The sequence below is a fragment of the Ovis aries genome, chromosome 2 (genome assembly GCF_016772045.2).
Source record: "Ovis aries strain OAR_USU_Benz2616 breed Rambouillet chromosome 2, ARS-UI_Ramb_v3.0, whole genome shotgun sequence".
Classification (NCBI taxonomy): Eukaryota; Metazoa; Chordata; class Mammalia; order Artiodactyla; family Bovidae; genus Ovis; species Ovis aries.
Window position 1 is genome coordinate 11,942,272 of NC_056055.1, and position 20,601 is coordinate 11,962,872.

Genomic DNA, 20,601 nt, shown 5'->3' on the forward strand with positions numbered 1-20,601 from the left:
ATTTGGCTTGAAACTTAAGACCATTTTCTCCCAGATGCTCCTATATATTAAGAATGGTTTTGTTTTGTTTCAGAATTATGGCAAAAAGCTTGAAGGAGGGTGACATGATGATGGGAGAACAAGTGGCCAGGTAGTGATATCCTTTTGTCCTAGTGTTTGGAAAATATGTCTCCCCTTTACCTCCTGCTGGGCCCTGTTTCTGTCCATCACTCCTACAATTTCTTCAGGTTGCGCGGGTCACTCACTGTTCAACCTCGGAAATTACTTGGGAAATCTGTCCTTTTCCTGACTAGCTGATGGGGAGGGAAGAAGGTGAAATTCTTATCATTGCAACTTAGCTTTGCTATCCTTACTTTTGAGGGCTTCCCTGGTGGCTCAGATGGTAAAGCATCTGCCTGCAATGAAGGAGACGTGGGTTCGATCCCTGGGTTGGGAAGATCCCCTGGAGAAGGAAATGGCAACCCACTCCAGTATTCTTGCCTGGAAAATCCCATGGATGGAGGACACTGGGAGGCTACAGTCCACGGGGTCTCAGAGAGCTGGACATGACTGAGCGACTTCCCTTTCTTGGAGAAAGAAAGTAAGGGAGGGAAGAAGGTGAAATTCTTATCATTGCAACTTAGCTTTGCTATCCTTACTTTTAAGTACTAAAAAAAAAGTGTATTCATGCAGTTCCTGATTATTATAAAAATTCAAATAAGATAAAAATGTATATATTGGAAACTGAAAGTTCCCCCATCATCTGAACCTTAGAGATGACTGTCGTTAATATATTATTATTTCAAAAATTGTTCAGTACATGTACTAATATTTATAATCTTTAAGGGGATTAAAAGCCCTTCAGCAAATTGCTTTTCCTCAATATGTGATGGCTCTCTTTTGTTGACAGTGTATAAATATACCACTTACCTCTTAAAGGCTTGCAGATTACTCCATTGTTTTTATTGTTGTTCAGTCACTAACTCCTACTCTTTGCAACCCCCATGGGTTGTAGTCCTCCTGGTTCTTCTGTCCGTGGGTTCTCAGGTAAGAATACTGGAGTGGGTTGCCATTTCCTACTGCAGGGGATCTTCCCAGATCAGGTGTCAGAACTGCATCTCTTGCACTGGCAGGCAGACTCTTTACTTCTGAGCCACCTGAGAAGCCCTTTCCATTGATACCTGACATTTAACTTATCTACTCCCTAGTTCTGCAAGGAATATGCATACATCGATCTGAGTATGTCTCTGTATTCTTTGCCTACCTGGATGACTATTGCTTTACGTTGAATCCCCAGAAGTGTAAATTCTAGGTCAAAGAAGATGTACATTTTAATTTGAAGAGATAACGACAGATTTCACTTCAAAAAAATTATATACCTTCCTACCAAGAGTGTCTTAAAGAACCTATTTCCTTGGTGACTATATGATCATTGCTAACTATCACTTGGCAATCTGAGGTGAATAAATGATACTTAACTGATCTTGCTTATTCGATGTTTAATTTAATTTGCATTTCTTTCATTATTAATGATGTTGACATTCTCTTTGAAAATTAATGATTTTCTTCTGTGAATTATCTGTTCATGTCATTTGCCTTTTTCTTTTAAGTCTTTTCATCTTTTAAATTGATCCGTAAAACTTTTTATGTGTTACAAATATTAGTACTGAAAACATTTGGGCCTTTCTTTTGTGTCCAGTCATAGCTGATAAAATTTCATGATTAGAATGGCATTCTTCCATCCAAAATTGCTAGAATATTTATTCACTTTTTCTTCTGGTATGTTATATTTTATCTTCTAGACATTTAATTTTTATTTTGGAGCAAGGACTAAAGTGTTTATACTTCAAATGACCGGCAAGTTATAATATCATTTATTGAAATCCTATTTGGATTTTTATTGGGATTTCAATGGCTTAATAGATTCATTTAGGGGAAACTGATTTATTTACAATATTTCTCTCCAAGCACAAGGTATGTATCTCTTTATTTATCCATTTTTGTCTCATGGCCTATTAACAGGTTTCTTCATATAGGATGAGATTGAACGATAGTGACGTAGATCATACTTCCATGCTGAGGGAGAGGGACAGTGAGAGAGGAAATGCTGAGGACTGAAGAGAGAGGAAGGGCTAAGAGATGAAGGGCAGCCTCTGAAGAAGAGAAGAGGCTGATGTCCAGGTCACCTTGAGCCGGAGGATGAACTTCTCTTGCTTAGAGAGGAGTGAGTGATGACAGGGACAGATGCTGGACCAGTTGAGAATTCCTCTCTGATGGCCCATATTTTTTCTCTAGGAAAGACCAGTGGCTATTCTAATGGAGAGATGTGGCAGGGTATTTGATCAAGGACTGTCGAGCTCAGTGCCCCTTTGTGGACACTAACGGTGCAGCATCCAAACTCCCTTGAAAGGAAAGGGGTCTCATGCATCTGAATGTGCTTTCTCTTTCAGAGTTGTGGAAAGTAAAAATGCAGCTTTCCCACCAGGAACTATTGTGGTGGCTCCTTCTGGCTGGACAACGCATTCCATTTCTAATGGGGAAAAACTGGAAAAGGTGCTTGCAGAGTGGCCAGACACATTACCACTGTCTCTGGCTCTGGGGACAGTTGGCATGCCCGGGTGAGTTTCATGAGTATATTTCACTCGTTTGAATCCCTGACGTTTTGGTTTCCCAAAATGGTTGGTCCAGAGCTTGATTAACAAGAAGAGGCATTCTAAGCTCAGGAGTGGATTAGAGAGGATGATGGGACTAAGAAGGGAAGAAGAGGGGCTGGAATTCGCTTTGGGGCTGAAGGGGAGAGAGGCGGGCTCAGGTACAAGGAGGAAGTGACAGTGAGGAACAGCAGGGGGCACGGTCCCTCTCAAGCCTCCGGCAAGTGGTGACACAAAGAAACCAGCTCTTTCAGTCCCTGGAAAGGTCTTCCTTCACCCCTCACTCATCTGCCTCTGTTTCAGAACTTAAAAGGGAGAGAGAGTTCAATGTACCTTGGCCTTTCTGTATCACCTCTGATTCCTCACCACCTTTCAACATCTGAGTTTCCAGAGGTGTCAGGGCATCTGAAATTTAATATCTGAGATGAATCACAGTAGTTGTACAGTCACTCAGGGTGGATAGCTTTAAAATAGCCCAGTGTCTCTTGGCCTGGCCTTCAGGAAGACTCCTGAGCAGTTCATCCTGTGTCTCCTCTCCAGGCCCCAGCTGCTCTCTGCACCTCAAGGTTCTTCTCATGCCCTGGAGAAGTAAGGTTGACAAAATTCCTTTCAGAGTCTCCAAAACTTTTTTAGGCTGCAGAGTTTCTCTAAGTTATGTGATCCTTTTCTTCCTTCTTTCCTTCTTCCCACTCTTCTGCCCTCCTTTTTAACCTTTTGGAGGACTTCTAGAGGATGAAATATTATTCATTTCATTGAATGAATCAGCCTCCTGCATAACCTATCCCTTACATCTCAAGTTCATGTAACACTCAGAATTTGAACTCCTCAGAAGTACCACAGTCAAGAGACAACATTGTGAGATTAGAGGATGCTTAGAGTCAGACACGACTGAGCGACTTCACTTTCACTTTTCACTTTCATGCAGTGGAGAAGGAAATGGCAACCCACTCCAGTGTTCTTGCCTAGAGAATCCCAGGGACAAGGGAGCCTGGTGGGCTGCCATCTGTGGGGTCGCACAGAGTTGGACGCAACTGACGCGACTTAGTGGCAGCAGCAGCAGCAGCACCAATGCCTTCTTGGGCCTCCCAGGTGGTGCTAGTGGTAAGAACCCACCTGCCAATGCAGGAGATTTAAGAGAACCAGGTTTGATCCCTGGTTCAGGAAGATTCCCGGAGGTGGGCATGGCAACCCACTCTACTATTCTTGCCTGGAGAATCCCATGGACAGAGGAGTCTGGTGGGCTATAGTCCATGGGGCTGCAAAGAGTCAGACCCTACCGAAGTGACTTAGCAATGCCTTCTTACATGCAAATAGCGGGCACTAAACAGAATGATAGCCCTTCTCAATCTTTCCTGCCTGGCCTGTACCCTCTACAGTGACAGCACTTCCTCTCACCTTGTTATTCCACCCATCCTTCTCTCTAAATTGTGACCCAGGGGTAGGAGCACAGGGGTGAGGGCAGACACGAGGAAACCACAGGGTCAGTCTCCCATGACCTAGTTGGAGAGAAAGTAATTTGTAAAATATTAGGAGATTTGAATTCTAAAACAGAAGACAATTTATTCACTTGTGGGTATATTTCTCATTCACCTGTTCCAAGCCCTTAAGGAGTATGTTTTTACTCCAATCAACTTCATACAGTGGTTCTCAAAGACTGAGTGGGAGGGGTTATACAAGTCACATTTCTAGCCTCCCCTAGCAATACATCACCCATTCTTTGAGAATTTTTGCCTAGATGAGCTGCTTACCAACAGGATGGGTCAACACTTCCAGAATCCAGGAGCTTCCGCTAATCTATGAAAGAAGTTGAACTTTGAAACCTAGGGACTTTCAGCTGTCCAGGCTCCAAAGATTTCACATCCTCCCAAAGTATTGCATTATTTCTGTCAACGGGACCTCTGTCTTCCTCTTCGGCTGAGTTTAAGTGGTTCTCTCTCCAACATGTTGATTCTATCCAGTCACCCTTCATCCAAAGCATACCGTAAATTTTCCCTATAGGATTTCTTTATTGTTGGCTTCTCCATGTTATCTCCAGTTTTCTTTTATTTTTTATTACTTTTAAATTAATTCTGGGGCGGGGGTGGTTTGTGCTGGGTCTCTGTTGCTGCCCTCAGGCTTTCTCCAGTTGCAGCAAGCGGAGACTGCTGTCCCTTGTGGTGCATGGGCTTCTCACTGCAGTGGCGTTTCCTGTTGTGAGGCACAGGCTTTAGGCACGCGAGCCTCACTTGTTGAGGCTCATAGGCCCCAGAGTGCATGGGCTTCAGTAACTGTGGCGCATGGGCTTCAGTAACTGTGGCACATGGGCTTCAGTAACTGTGGCGCATGGGCTTCAGTAACTGTGGCACATGGGCTTCAGTAACTGTGGCGCGCGGGCTTACTTGCTCTGCAGCATGTGGAATCTTTCCAGACCAGGCATTGAACTCATGTCCCTCGCACTGGCAGGTGGGTACTTATTCACTGCCACACCAGGGAAGTTCTCCAGTTTACTTTTAAAAGACGATGTTTGGGAAAGACCTTGTATGTCTTAAGACAGTCTATCTAATTAAAGGCTGATTTTGCAAATATCTAGAAGGGATATTGGGGGAGGGGGGCCTAAGGATTGTTGCGGGTGGCATGACCCTATCTGAAATATACCTTCTGCTTCTTTCTGGGAGTTAGGCTAACTTATCCATACACTCTGGAATCAGCGTCCATTAAGGTAGTGGTTCCCCGTTGCATGCATTCATAAGAATTACCTAGAGTCCTATTAAATTCAGATTTCCATATCCCGGAAATCAGTGGGACTGGGAATCTAAATTTTTAATAAAACTTCAGTTGATTCTGAGGCAGATGGTTGTTCTATCTATCTTTTGAAAAGCACTGGGTCAAGGGGACTTTAGATATTTGGGTCCTCAGAAAAAGTGCTGTCTGCCTTCTTTGCTTTCTCTTCAATGCCCAACTGTATCTGGCCCTCAAATGTAATCAGAGGCTGAGTAAGCTTAAGTTATGCCAGTGTGTAGCTTTGTTTTACACAGAAATAACTTTCTAAGAATCTGTCTGAAATTTTGCCAGTGGCTCCACAATCACCATGATGGAACAGGTTTCATGGGCTCAGACTCAGGGGTACAAAAATACAACTTAAAAATTTTCTATTCCTGTGTTTCATTTCTATCTCCAGCTGATACAGTAAAATCTTAGTCAGACCAGTGATTTCTCACATCATTTCAGGATCATACTACAATTTCCTTTGTCTTCTCCCTAGGGTAGGTGCAAGGCTCCCGGGGCTAACATAAACCCAGTGCTAGTAGCGGTGGGGACAACTTCTTGCTCTTGATCTGTCTTAGCCTTATGCTGGTCATAAGTCTTATGCTTTGAGACTTCAAAGCGTAATTTTTCCGACTGAGTCCTCAGCCACGTCCCTTCTGAGCTGGGACTCTACTGAGGCGTGGTGGTTTCCTCACCTCGTCCCCATTGGTGCTGTCTGAGCTGCGTCTTTGCAGGCCCACTAGTTCTTTCCCTGCCAGCTGACCTTGGCATTTCACTTCAAACAAGACGGGGGAACTGTAGGAGTTCTTCCTCACACTTCAGAGCATGGGAAACTCAATGTGTTTCTCCCTGACCCCTCAGGCCTAGATACCATCCACACACAGTCATCTCTGCTCTGGGACTAGGGCGCCATGACGACATGGAGGCTTTCCCCATAAAGCTCATTGTCTCCCTAGAACTTACATGGGAACTTACATAAGCTGTCTGTTCTAGGATCCCTAAGGTTTAAGGGGAACCAATTTTCCTTCACCCTTGAAACCTGACCTTGGGATGGACAAGACACTGCTCTTTTTGAGCCACCTCACTGTTGCATCCATAGTTCCCATCATCTTTGTTCCTCTCCTAGAGGTAAAGAAGGAGGAAGTGGACTATTGGTAGCTGGTACTATCCATTTCCTATATTTTCTGTCTTTTACCTGGACCCATGGCATTGGGCTTCTGAGAAGGTCTTCAGGGATAAATAAATGAGATACAGAGGAAAGAAACAAATTTATCCACATAGTCTTGCTTTTCTTCCCTCAGCCTAACAGCCTACTTTGGCCTGTTTGACATCTGTGGAGTGAAGGGTGGAGAAACAGTGCTGGTTAGTGCGGCAGCCGGGGCAGTGGGCTCTGTTGTGGGGCAGATCGCTAAGCTCAAGGTAAGTGGCTTTCTCCATAACAACCACTCGCTTGACACCCACAGTGTGCACTGGGAATGTAGCAGTGGACACAGCAGACCTTGCCTCATCTCCAGGAGTTTGGTCTAGTTGACCTCTTGTAGAAGTTGGATATTGGGAATGACTGAGAAATGGGGGGAACAGGGAAAATGGTGCAGCAGTGATGACCTGAATGTTGTTATTTGATAACACTGCAGGTATTGCGTCAGGAATGGACTCTGCTACAGTAGTGAGTTTGTGAACTATTCTCGTAGTTTTTACTGAATGTTTCTTGTTACAGCTTAATCTCCTTTCTTTGTGACTGCCCCAAACAACTGAAGAAGGGACTTGATCAGCCAACCAAGAGTCATTGCCCCTATGGCCCCATTTCAAAGCTTAGTGCAGTCAGCCCAGAGCAGTGGGGCCCTAGCTTGGGAACTAACTCATGGGAGGCACCCAGGCCTTGGAAACACTGGCTCTGATATGGACAGGTGTTTGTGCTCAAGAGATCTGATCTGATGGTGGGAGTACAAGACATCAGGCAGCTCAGATGTGGTCAGGATGTACCACGTTATAGAAATGTCCCAAGGTGATCTGGTTTGGTTGATCCTTTGCCAGAGGGTGGATGTAGGACCTAGTTTCAGGGCCTGGTTTCTAGTGAAAGAGTTGGAGAGAATACAGATGAATACAGGGCTATGACCAACAGCCAAGTGTTCAGGCTGGTATCCAGTGCTGATGGGCACTTGGAATACAAATAGATAAGGCTATCATAGTGGTTGCAGGAATTTATTTAAATAAGTAAATAAATAAGAATAAATGTTGAATTTTATCATACTTTGAAGTTAAAGAACTATGTTAGTTTCCTAATCTGAAGCCATAATAGCATTCTGGAATAATCTTTATTTACCTATGGTATATATCAAATTTATACTTTTGGAATTGATCTAATAACATTATACATAGAATTTTTGCATCTATATTCATAGGTGAGTTTGGTTTAAAGTTTAGAACATATCAGTGTTTAGCTTTGGGTTACACTAGACTTATAAAATGAATTAGTAATATTTCCAAAATTCAAATTTTAAATGTTTTATTAAAATTTTAAGGGATTTTTTGAGGGGGTGGGGGGGAACTCCCTGATGGCCTTATGGTTAGGACTCTGCTTTCTCTGCTGAGGATGCAGCTTCAGTCCCTGGTCAGGGAAGTATGAGCCCTCACGCCACATGGTATGGTTAAAAAAATAATTTTTTTAAAGGAATTTTTATTTCAAAAGTTTGATAGGACTTATCTTTAAACCTGTTCTTTCAGAAGCTTCACTAGCGACTGCTATGCTGAGAAGTCGGTGCTTAATCCTTAGAAGAGTGACATGCTTAACCCTTCATTTTAGAGAAATCACCTTGGCCTTTGGAGAACAGTTCATAGGGACATGATGCTAGGAACAAGAAGTCAAATAGGAGGCTCTTACAATAATCCAGATGAAAATTATGATAGACTGACAGTGAAGACAGAAAGTCAGAAGTAGCTTTTAAGGATATTTGGTGAAAAATAATAAAACCTGGTGATTGGATGTGGCTAGAAGAGGGCGGAAAGCAAGCATCTCCTACGACCCATGTGTTTCAGGTCTGGTTAACTGGGTAACTGAGTATCACTTACTATAATAGAGAACAGAGGAGGAACACCAGGTAAGAAGCAAGGGAGAAAATACATTCCACTTCAGACACACTGATTACGAGGCTCCACGGGCTATCCAAGTGTAGATTAGTAGAGGTCTTCAGAAATACTGATTTGGAACTAGGGTAGAGGCCTGGCTAGAGTTAAGAGACAAGGGAATCATCTGCAGGAAGGTAGCAGTGAGGTGGTAAGAGTAAATGAGATCATCCTAGAGACCTGGGTTCAATCCTGGGTCTGGAAAATCCCCTGGAGAAGGAAATGGCACCCCACTCCAGTACTCTTGCCTGGAGAATCCCATGGATGGAAGAGCCTGGTGGGCTGCAGTCCATGGGGTCACAAGAATCGGACACGACTTAGTGCACTGTCTTGTCATGAGAGTGTATGTTTAGAAGGAACAAGGACCAAGGATAGAGACTGCGCAAAATCATTTCTTCTTGAATCAGGAATGAGTGGAAAAACTATATGGCAGCTGTTTGTGCAGATACATACGTGTATGTACCCAGTCCAGGTGAAAGTGAACAGAGGCTGATATTCTGGTCTTCACGATGCATTCAGAATAGAACTTTCTACCAATACAATCTCTATTCTCAAGCTGAATGCACTCTGCTTCCTCTATCATTAGGCAGCATCTAGTCCAACGCTTTGGGCTAAATCACAGAATATGGGGCAGTTACCAAGAGGTCTCTCTATGATGTGAGAGTTACAGGCTTGAGCCAAAATTACCATCCAAAGTGCCACTGCACCAAGAGGTAGCATGGAAGTCACTGCAAGCAAGAAGCCCCAACATGAAGAAACAGGAGAGTCAGATGAGTAAGCTGTCAAGCCAGCAGGTTGAAAAGAGCTGCCAACCACCTAAACGTAGGACGGATCTGTTGGGTGGGCAGAGGCAAGCTGAAGTTACATTTGGGTTGTATCATAGGCTAGTTTAGGGACTAATCTCACCTCCAGGTTCTATTGACCCATTATATATGTGACTCAGTACCTAGGAGGGTGTTCTGGGGGAACCTGGCCTTTCCAGTCTAGGAGGATATAGTTGGCCCTGGTTGTGGTTTATAAATGGTTACCATTTTTCTCCCCATTTAGGGCTGCAAAGTTGTTGGAACAGCAGGGTCTGATGAAAAAGTTGCTTGGCTTAAAAAGCATGGATTTGATGTTGCCTTTAACTACAAAACAGTAAAGTCTTTGGAAGAAGCTCTGAAAGTAGCTGCTCCCGAGGGTTATGATTGTTATTTTGATAATGTAAGTACAAATTAGACTTACTATCTGACTTACTAACAAAGTAACAAAGCACTATGCTGCTGCTAAGTCACTTCAGTCATGTCCGACTCTGTGCGACCCCATAGATGGCAGCCCACCAGGCTCCCCTGTCCCTGGGATTCTCCAGGCAAAAACACTGGAGTGGGTTGCTATTTCCTTCCCCAATGCGTGAAAGTGAAAAATGAAAGTGAAGTCGCTTAGTCATGTCCGACTCTTAGCGACCCCATGGACTGCAGCCCACCAGGCTCCTCCGTCCACGGGATTTTCCAGGCAAGATTACTGGAGTGGGGTGCCATTGACTTCTCCAGGGGATCTACTTCTAGAGTTTCCATCTAAAAATACATGCGGAAAGCCCATATGCCCTTTTCTTAAAAAACAAAAAACAAAAAAAAAACAGCTTTATTGGGACTTTCCTGGTGGCTCAATGGCAAAGACTCCCTGTACCCAGTGCAAGGGGCCTGGGTTTGATTCCTGGTCAGGGAATTAGACCCCACAAATAAGAGTTCACATGCCACCACTAAAGATCCCACATGCCATAACTAACACCCAGTCCAGCCAAATAAATAAATAATTTAAAAAAATTTTTGAAGGCATGTAACAACAACAAAAATAAAAAACAGCTTTATTGAGATATAATTTACCCATTTAAAGTATAAGACTTGATAATTTTTAGTGTATTCACAGAATTGTACAACTCTGCACAATTTTAGAACATTTTCATCACTCCAAAAAGAAATGCTGTGCTCAGTAGCAGTCAGTCCCCCTAAAGTGATCTTTGGTGACTGGCTTCTTACACTTCACATGTTTTCAAAATCCAGCCATGTTGTAGCCTGTTTATCAGTATTTCATTCCTTTTTATACATTTTTTTATTGAAATGTAGTTGATTTTCAGTGTTGCTTCATTGCTTTTTATGGCCAAAAATATTCCATTGTATGGATACACCACGTTTTATCAATCATCCATCAGTAGAACGGCAGATGAGTCATTCACACTTGGCTATTAAGTATAAGGTTATTTTGATCATTCATATGCAGTTTTTGTGTGGATATAAATGTTCATTTCTCTTGACTACAAGTAGAATTGTCAGGTCATATGGTATCACCACGTTTAACATTTTGAGGAACTGCCATCAGTTCAGTTCAGCCTCTCAGTCATGTCCAACCCTTTGCTACCTGATGGACTGCAGCACGCCAGGCCTCCCTGTCCATCACCAACTCTGGAGTTTACTCAAACTCATGTCCTTTGAGTCGGTGATGCCATCCAACCATCTCATCCTCTGTCGTCCCCTTCTCCCACCTTCAATCTTTCCCAGTATCAGGGTCTTTTCCAACGAGTCAGTTCTTTGCATCAGGTGGCCAAAGTATTGGAGTTTCAGCTTCAGCATCAGTCCTTCCAATGAATACTCAGGACTGATTTCCTTTAGGATGGACTGGTTGGATCTCCTTGCAGTCCAAGGGACTCTCAAGAGACTTCTCCAGCACCACAGTTCAAAAGCATCAATTCTTCAGCACTCAGCTTTCTTTATAGTCCAACTCTCACATCCATACACGACTACTGGAAAAACCATAGCTTTGACTAGACGGACCTTTGTTGGCAAAGTAATGTCTCTGCTTTTGAATATGCTATCTAGGTTGGTCGTAACTTTTCTTCCAAGGAGTAAGCGTCTTTTAATCTCATGGCTGCAGTCACCATCTGCAGTGATTGAGGAACTGCCATGCTATTTTGCGAAATGGCTGCACTATTTTACATTCTCACCAGCAATCATGAGGGTTTCAATTTTCCCAAATCTTTACCATATTTATTATCTGTCATCTTGATTGTGGCTATTCTAGTGAGTTTGGAGTGATCATTTGTTGAGGTTTTAATTTGCATTTCTTCAGTCACTAATGATATTGAATTTCTTTTCATGTGCTTAGTGGCCATTTGTATGTCTTCTTTGAAGAAATGTTTGCTTAAATCCTTCACCAACTTTCAGTTGGGTTATCGGTTGTCAGTTTTTTTTATATATTCTGGATACAAGTCCCTTATCAGATACAGTCAATTCTCAGTATTCCTGGTTGTTGTATTCTACAAAGTTGCCACAAACACTGAACCATTGGTCCAACTGGAAGCATACACATACATGCACGTATCTTACATGGATTATACTCTTAAGTACTTCTCGTAGCTTCTATTTTCTTTCTTTCTTTCTTTTTTTTAAGTGAGGTTAAAAAGTGTTAAGTAACTTGTCTGAGTCTCTGCCACAACTAATCCCTCCCACAGCTGAGATTCATACCCCATCCAACCGGCCCCAGAACTGGAGCTTCTTGAACCACTCGGCACTGCCCCCTACTGTCTTCATCTTCCGATAATCTCCGCATGAGAGTTGAAAAAAGAAAGCAGACCCTTGGCCTTTTTTGACCTTAGCTGGGAACTATGTCTGTGAATGACCGGAGAAAGCTCTGAATATTGATTCTGGAGTTATAAATAAATTTTAGCAAGTAATCCAACTCTCAAATATGGAATGTATTAGTATATTTTTAATTAAAATACCTCCTGTATATGGTTTGCAAATATTTTCTCTTATTCTGTAAGTTGCTTTTAAGTTGTTTTTTTTTTTTTCTTTTACTTTCTTGATGGTGTCCTGAAAGCACAAAAGTATTTAAATTTTGATGACATCCAAATTCTGTTGCTTGGGCTTTTGGTGTCATGTTTAAGAAGGCTTCGCCTTATCCAAGGTCACAAAGGGTTTACTCATGTTTTTTTACCTAAGAGCTTAATCATTTTAGCTGTTACATTTAGGCCTATAACACATTTTAAGTTACTTTTTGTGTATCCTGTAAGAGAGAAGTCCGATTTCATTCTTTTCTTTGTAGATGCCTACAGTTGTTCTGCACCATTTGTTAAAAAGATGTTTTTTCTCCTGTTGAATTATTTTGGCGCTCTTCTCAGAAATCAATTGACAACAAATGTGAGGGCTCACTTTTGCACTTTCAGTTTAGTACTGTTGAGCTGTTTCTGTTCTCACCCTGTCTTGATTAATATAGCTTTGTAGTACATTTTGAGATCGGAAATTATGAGTCCTCCAACTTTGTTCTTTATATGGCTTCTGAGTTATTTTCCCATGCTTCTGGATAAGGAAAATGAGATTATTCAACTGATAAGAAAACCCCAAAATATAATAAAGCAAAATGTATAAGTTATGTTCCTACAGTCAAATAAAAATGCCCAGTTTCTAAAAAGTCTTTTTCTAAATTCAGTTTTCAGCCCTGCCGTACTAACTTAATAAGTGTTATTGCTGCTAAAACAAGTATTGTGAAATGATTATTGTGACTTAATGATTCCCCTGAATCTGGTGGGGTTTATTTAAAGGTTTTGGGTTTTGTTTCCCTGTCTGCTAGGTGGGTGGAGAGTTTTCCAATGCTGTTATCACCCAGATGAAGAAATTTGGAAGAATTGCTATATGTGGGGCCATCTCTGTATACAACAGAACCGGCCCACTTCCCCCAGGTAATGAGTTCATGCACACGATCAGAGGTGTAGAAAGATGGGAGGGAGAGATGATTCACAGATATGGTACAGGCCAGTGAGTACTGAAATATTTTAAAAGATTTCCTATTATTCTTGATTAAATGGTATTAACTAAAAATACGTAATTGTGTATATTTGGGCTAAGTCAGCTTATATTGGATTTTGACATAGAGAAAGAACAGGATCTGAAAAATATGGACAAAACAGAGTTATTAAAAGTTTTAGTTTTTTTACCCACTATTCTCTACAAAGTTGTAAAAAGTCATGATTTCATTTGGAAATAGAACACATTGGTCTGACGGGTAAAATATTAGAGGTCTTCAGGATACTGGGGATGTGCTGGAGGTTTGGGGATGGGTAGACTTGATGTGGGTACAGGGGAAACGGGCTGCCATTTCCTTTAGACAGTAGTGGGCAGAGCTTCCTGGAGCAGCAGAACAGCCAAGCCTCACCACACTGACACTTTCCACTAAAAGGGAAAGGAGTGTCCTTTCTCTGCGTTCCTAGAATGTCCTTGTTTTGCTTCTCCTCTGCCCTGCCATGCCGTCTACTCCTGCTTCTCCTCTCTTATGCTGAGACCTCCCCCTCCCACCTCCAGGCCCAGGTCTCTTATTGAAGGTGGGGAGATGAATGGGCAAAAGGACCAGAGACTCTTTCCTATTAGTGACAGAAAGTGAAAGTCACTTAGTTGCATCCAACTCATTGTGACCCCATGGACTACAGAGTCCATGGAATTCTCCAGGCCAGAATACTGGAGTGGGTACCTGTTCCCTTCTCTAGGGGATCTTTCCAACCCAGGGATCAAACCCAGGGCTCTCGCATTGCAGGTGGATTCTTTACCAGCTGAGCCACAAGGGAAGCATTAGTGACAGCCTCAAAACAAAGGCTGATCTTCTGAATTCCTCATACAGAACCCCTTTCTGCTACAAGGATTCTGTGCTGTTGAAGAGATTACAGATTTACCTGGTCACAAAAAAAAAAAAAAAAAGAGGAGGAGAAAAACAAAAAGGAATCATCCAGATCTCCATCAGGTTCCTGACAACCATAAATAAATGGGTTATTCTTTCTACGATGGGCTTCACTCGTGAGGAAGAAATTAGCTGTGCTAGTTAGCACCTCGGCTGTACTGAGACAGGTGGGTGGGAGTCGAAGGGGCTGAGGAAGGATCACTTGTAGATTCCCTGTTGGGTTGTGAAAGGTCAAAGAGGACACTCCAAGTGCACTGGAGAATCTTATTAGAGAGTTTTTTCCTCCATATTTTTCTAATTGATGCTAAGCTAGAATCCTGGGGAATCCTTCTCCTGCCAATTGAGCGGAGCTCCAGGGTGCATTTTCCTGACCACAGCCAAATATTTTGGATACAGTAACTTGATCTAGCCTTTTTGAAATTCAGCTGCTCAGACAGGTTGTGAGATGTCAGCTGGTGTTGTCCATTCCACTTTAAGCAGGTGACATTCTGCCTGCCGGTGATATCTAGGAAGTCTAACACGTTTCACTATTAGGGGAGCTCAGAGACAAGTAATTGTTTCCCCCGGCTTTCATGCCATATTTGTTTTCTGCTCACAATAAAGAAACGACATCCCCAGTAGCGTGGACAATCCCAGGAATAGTATTTCATCCTCTTCCAAGATGAGGAGATGAGGATTCCACTCCTTAACCCAAGAGAAATATAGCTGGGGCGAGTCTTCCAGCTGTGAGTTGTGCTCAGTCGTGTCTATCACCACAAACTTAATGACTTGAAACAACACAAATTTATTCTTACAGTTCTGGAGCTCAAAATGGGTTAGCAGGGCTACTTTCCTTCTGAAGGCTCAGATTCCTTGCCTTTTTAAGTTCTCGAGGCCACCTGCATCTCTTAGCTCATGGTCCCTTCTTCCATCTTCAAAGCCAGCAGCACTGATTCTTCAAATCTCCCTCCATCTCTATGATCCCTGCTTCCATCATCACGTATTTTTTTTCTTGATTCTGATTTCCCTGTATTCCTTTCTTCCTTACAAGGACTCTCATGTGAGCCCACCTATGTAATACAGAATAATTTCGCCACCTAAAGATTCTTAACTTGGTCCTATCTGCAGAGTCCCTTTTGCCATGTAAGGTCACATAGTAAAGGCTCTGGGAACTAGGACATGGACGTCTTGGGGCAGTTACTCTGCCTGCACAGAGTGCATGTTGATTTGGGGGCAGCCCTGTGGGTCGGGAAGAGTGGAGGACACAGGCAGGAGAGCACTAGGGGAATGCTGACATGCCTTGTACCATGCGCATTTTCATCATGGCCACCTCCCTGCATCCTGCTGCTCAAACGTGCCCTCCTCTTCACAGGCCCATCGCCGGAAATTATCATCTTTAAGGAACTCCACTTGCAAGGCTTCGTCGTCTACCGCTGGCAAGGAGAAGTCCGCCAGAAGGCTCTGAGAGACTTGCTGAAGTGGGTCTCAGAGGTGAGGGGCCCCGGAGCCATTGTGACATCAGATGCCCTTCCCTGTGGGGGTTTCAGGTTTCACTTCCACTGTGAATATGGGTTCATTGCACTCTCCCCCTTTTATAACGAAACACCTGGAAGTCTTGTTTGCACTCACTGTCTGCAGTTCCTCTCCATTAAAAAAAAATTTTTTTTTTTATGTGGGCTGTTTTAAAAGTCTTTATTGAATTTGTTATGATATTGCTTTTTCTTTTTTAATATACTGGGTTTTTTGTTTTGTTTTTGTTTTTTTTTTGGCTGAGAGCCATGTGGAATCTTAACTCCCCAACCAGGGATCAAACCAGCATCGCTTGCACTGGCGCAGGCAACGTCTTAACCATTGGTCCTCCAGGGAAGTCCCTCTTCACTCTTTCTTAAACATGCCTGTCATGTTTTGCACTGTTGCCATTCCACCAACACTGCTTTTGTCAAGGTTGCCAATGCGCCTCACATGTAAACTCCCGTGGTCAATTCTTAGCATCACTTGGCTGTAGGGAGTGGTGACAGAGGGCATCACTCTCTCTCCTTGCTTCCCTCGGCTCTTGGTTTTCCTCACTGTATTGGTCCTTCTCAGACTCCTCTACTAGCTTCTTTTCTTCTCTCTAAATTAATAACAGAGCTTTCCAATACATGGTCCCTGGGCCTCTTTTCACCTCTGTCCACACTCTCTTCAGCCCTTAGTTATCTCATCCAGGCTCTTGGCCTTAAATATCACCAAAATGCTGATCGCTCCCAACTATCTGTCTCCAGTTGAGATCTCTTCTCTGATCTCTGGACCATTCAATAGCTGCTCTTGGATGTGTAGCACACGTCTTCATCTCTGTCTTAATGTATTAAAAACCAAATATGTCTTGATTTTTCCTGCCAAACTTGCTTTCTATGTACAGACTTCACCATCTTAGTTATGGTGATCCTTTCCGTTGCTCAATTCGAAAACCTTGAAATCATCTTTGACTCCTTTCTTTCTCTCATACACATATCTAATCTGTCAGGAAATTCTGGTGTCCCGAGTTTGGAAATACATTCAGAATCTGCCCAGGTCCCCCTCCTCCACTCCCACCATCCTTCTAGGTCACTATCTTGTCTAGCCCAGATGTTGCGGTGGCCTCTATTCAGCTTTTTCACTTTTTCACCTTGCAGGCAATTCCCAACAGAGCAGCCAGAGTGAGCTTCACACCAAATCATTCTTATGTTCAAAACCCTACAAAGCTCTCCATTTCTCTTAGAATAAACCCTGCAAGGCTGGATACTGTCTGGTCTCCATCACCTCTCTAATTTCATTTCTTTTTGTTCATCCCACACTCCTCCACGTCTCTGTAATTGCTTACTCAATTCTCTCTCACACACACCTTCAAGTTTTTGCTGAAAACTGCCTTCTGAACGAGACAGCTTTGAAAATGACCCTATTTTTAAATTCCAACCCACCTTCACTCATTGGTCTTCCTTATCTTACTTTGATCCATAGCAATTATCATCTTTTGACATAATATATACTATAACTCATTTATTATATCTATTGCCCATCTCCCTTCCATGAGAATGTAACCTCCATGAGGGCATCAGTGTTCACACATTCTGACTTCTGATGTATCCCCAGCACCTAGAATATTCTGAATCAGTATAGGCACTAGATGAATACTATTGAGTGAATGAGCATCGCAGGGGCATGTATTTGGGCCATAGCTCTTCCAGGTCCTAGAATGCAGTCTTCTCATAGTCACACCTCATAGATCCAGAGGAGGAAGCCAGCCCCATTGTCCTATGCGGTGATCATTTCCCCACCTTACACAATGTGGAGCTTTAGTCAACAGAAATCTGAATACCAAGGTGCATTATTTTCATTTCCAAGGAGAAAAGTGGTCCCACATTTTCTAACTTCTGGATTTATCACTGTCTCCAAATTGAAAAAATAGACTGCTCCTCTGGCAGCCCCTGGAGCTTGGCATCTCTCTCAGTCTAACACTCTTGGAGTGCTGAGCTGGGCTCTTTCCAGGGAGCTGGGAAGAGAACGATGCTTTTAGAGTTCCCAGTGTGTAGCCTCTTTGTCTCTGTTGGTGAAATCAAATATGATCACAGCTAACAACAGACACCACTGTGCCAGTGTCCCTAACGCTTTCTTCTAATGGAGTGAACCTACTTCTAATTTTGTTCTAAGTAACTAGCGAATTGTCATTCTCTCTCATCTACTTATTTTTCTTCTCCTTCCCCCCTTTTGTGTTACAGTAGTAATACAGAATAGTAAACTATTCTTTACCTTAGAATAGTTATAAAGAAAAATTCCAAAGAGAGTACAGAGACTTTCCATATACCCTGTATTCTATATCCTAATTTCCCATATCATTAAGTTTATATTAGTGTTCATCCTCTGCTTTTTTGTCTTATGGCTGCACCTCATGGCATGTGGGATCTTGTTCCTTGACCAGGGATTTTACCCATGCCCCCTGCATTGGAAATGTGGAGTCTTAATCACTGGACCACTAAGGAAGTCCCTCATCCTCTACTTTTAACCTCTAAATGTCTGATTATAGCTTTTGACCCTTTCCAGGTTCTTTGGTCCTCAAGTACAGGAATGAGCTAGGGCTTTCTAGTTAGGGGTTCAAATCCCACATACTACTTGAGAGACCTCAAGCAAATAAGTAAGTTATTCCATAAATCCATAAAGGATGCTAAACCATCACTGGGATACATTAGGGGAAAATGTTATCAGGTAACTTAGGTCCCCATATAAGACCCCCTTAAAATGTGAAAATGTGAGTTAGGTCCATTTAGGAGACTGTGCCTTATAGAAGGAGAAATGAAAACCCTTCTTCACTAAATGAACTCTTCACTCCCACACTGCTAAATGAATGTTGAACACGTACTGAACAAATCTCGGCTTGAAGGAAAGACAGCTTATTACTGTCATGGTATTCACATTTCCTGAACAGGTTCTGTCTTCAGGGGTCAGATAGAGGTAAAGATGCTACAGCACTGGGTACTGGAGTGACGAACACAGATGATACCCTGGAAGGGTGTCCCCTGCTCCTTCTTCCACCTCTTCTGAGATCATTATTAAACTTTTCTGTTCAATTTACCTAGAAATTGGTTAACTGCTTCCTTGTGACTTTTTTCTATTTACTGTGACCTGATGCCTCTTATAAGCTATTATGCATAATCTGTTATATACACTACGTATGTGGATCATGCCCCCCAAATGACTGTAAATTCAAAGAGGACAGGCTCTCCTCTTCCTAGTTCCAAGTTTCCTGTGATGTCCTCATTAATTTGGTGCTAGGATGAGAAGAGTGTATCATTTAGAATATGAAACTAATCTATTATATTTGTTATTGTTTTGATACAGGGTAAAATCCAGTACCATGAACACATCACTGAAGGATTTGAAAACATGCCAGCTGCATTTATGGGATTGCTAAAAGGAGAGAATCTGGGGAAGGCAATAGTGAAAGCATGAACAAAAACGACACATGGAATCCAGAAATCACCTAGATGATTAGTTTCTTTTTAATCATTTAGTTAAATATATACTAACTTCATAATGCATGAACAAAAGTGACTAGTGGAATCTAGAAATTATTTGGATTAGCTTCTTTTTAATCATTTAGTAAAATCTGTGGTGTTTTCATGATCTAAAAATCAGAAATTGTAATGTGATTGATCTACCTAATAAAATACATTGAAGTGGTATATAATTAGCAACAGAGAATGAAATTTGCATACTGAATAATGGCCAGTTGAACTTAACTGCCTGCTGTAGTTCCTTCTGGAGTATGATAGAAAATAATGGCTTTGGAGTCCAGAAGTTTCCTGCTTTCGTAACCATAAACTTCTGATTTTTCATCTGTGAAGTGCAGACAAAAATGTCTGCGTCACATACATATCATACATTTATTTAGACCACCTGCATAATGCGTGGCGTGTTAGGTACTCAATAAGTACCTCCCTGCAGAAATTTGTGAATTGGAAGTCAAGATTACTACTGCTATGGCTGATGGTTACACAAGGAGAAATAATCATTGCTGATGCACAAGGGTCTCAGGGCAGCTTCCACTGGTCCTCCACAGGTGGGTCTAACATGACAGACCAAGAAAGGAATCTATCACTCACAGCAGCTACAAAAACAGTAACACATATGAATCTTTATAAGCCTACGAAAATGTGAGATTATTCTGATCAAAGTTTTAAAACATCACCGAGGAACACAAAAGACTGAACATGGAAGGTTACCTAGTTCTTGGACTCGACGGTTATCACCCGCCACCAAATAGAGGAGGGATTAAATTGTAGTACAACGAAAAAACGAGAGAAAAAAGTGTGTGTGTGTGTGTGTGTGTGTGTGTATAAAACCTCTGGTGAGAGGTAATAAATACGATTCTATGGTTCATCCCCAGGAAGACAAGTGAGGTGTGCTTAAAGGATGGGAATAAGAGAAAAACTATAATAGCTGCCCTTTGGAACTTTCTGAATTCTGAATCTAATGAAATTATTCAATATTTACAAATACAATTTAAAAAGTTCTGCCTTTTTGTGTCTTCCCACATGGGATAAATAAAACATATATATGAGAGGTGTCACCCCTAAGACCGGGTGCCCCCTCATGTTTTTACGTCTCCAACTTGTCTATACAGAGCCTCCAGCAAACATGCCCCCTCCAGGTGAAGGTCCCTGAGCCCACTCTGGGTCCCATGGAGGGTTTTACTTTAGGGCTTTGATCCCAGTAGTTTGTGACTCGGTATCTGACTCTCCCAACTTGGGGTAGCAGTTTACCCCATGACCTGAGGTCTCTGTTGCATCTCAAAGGGTTTTTTGTTTTTTTATGCTCAATGTTTTTATTGTTATGACAGACTTGATACTAGATCAGAAACCTGATGTCAAGTATATGTGTGTATGGGTCTACACACACATTTCCCTAAAAT

At 42.3% G+C, this 20,601-nt stretch overlaps 1 protein-coding gene across 6 annotated transcripts in view; it reads left to right on the top strand.

Annotated features, from left to right (window-relative positions):
* PTGR1 (prostaglandin reductase 1) overlaps positions 1-19,377 on the top strand; it is a 30,803-nt gene extending 11,426 nt beyond the window's left edge. For 2 of the 6 annotated variants that reach the window (XM_012113517.5, XM_004004014.6), the window contains 7 exons: positions 74-130; positions 2,430-2,597; positions 6,677-6,794; positions 9,546-9,701; positions 13,101-13,209; positions 15,550-15,668; positions 19,029-19,377. In XM_012113517.5, coding sequence (XP_011968907.1) covers positions 74-130; positions 2,430-2,597; positions 6,677-6,794; positions 9,546-9,701; positions 13,101-13,209; positions 15,550-15,668; positions 19,029-19,139 — 838 coding nt within the window. In that variant the 3' untranslated portion in view covers positions 19,140-19,377. Of the gene's footprint in view, positions 1-73; positions 131-2,429; positions 2,598-6,676; positions 6,795-9,545; positions 9,702-13,100; positions 13,210-15,549 lie in introns of all 6 variants that reach the window. The other 4 variants (XM_060408916.1, XM_060408915.1, XM_060408918.1 and 1 more) reach the window with 3 other exon arrangements.
* Positions 19,378-20,601: the final 1,224 nt, after the last annotated feature.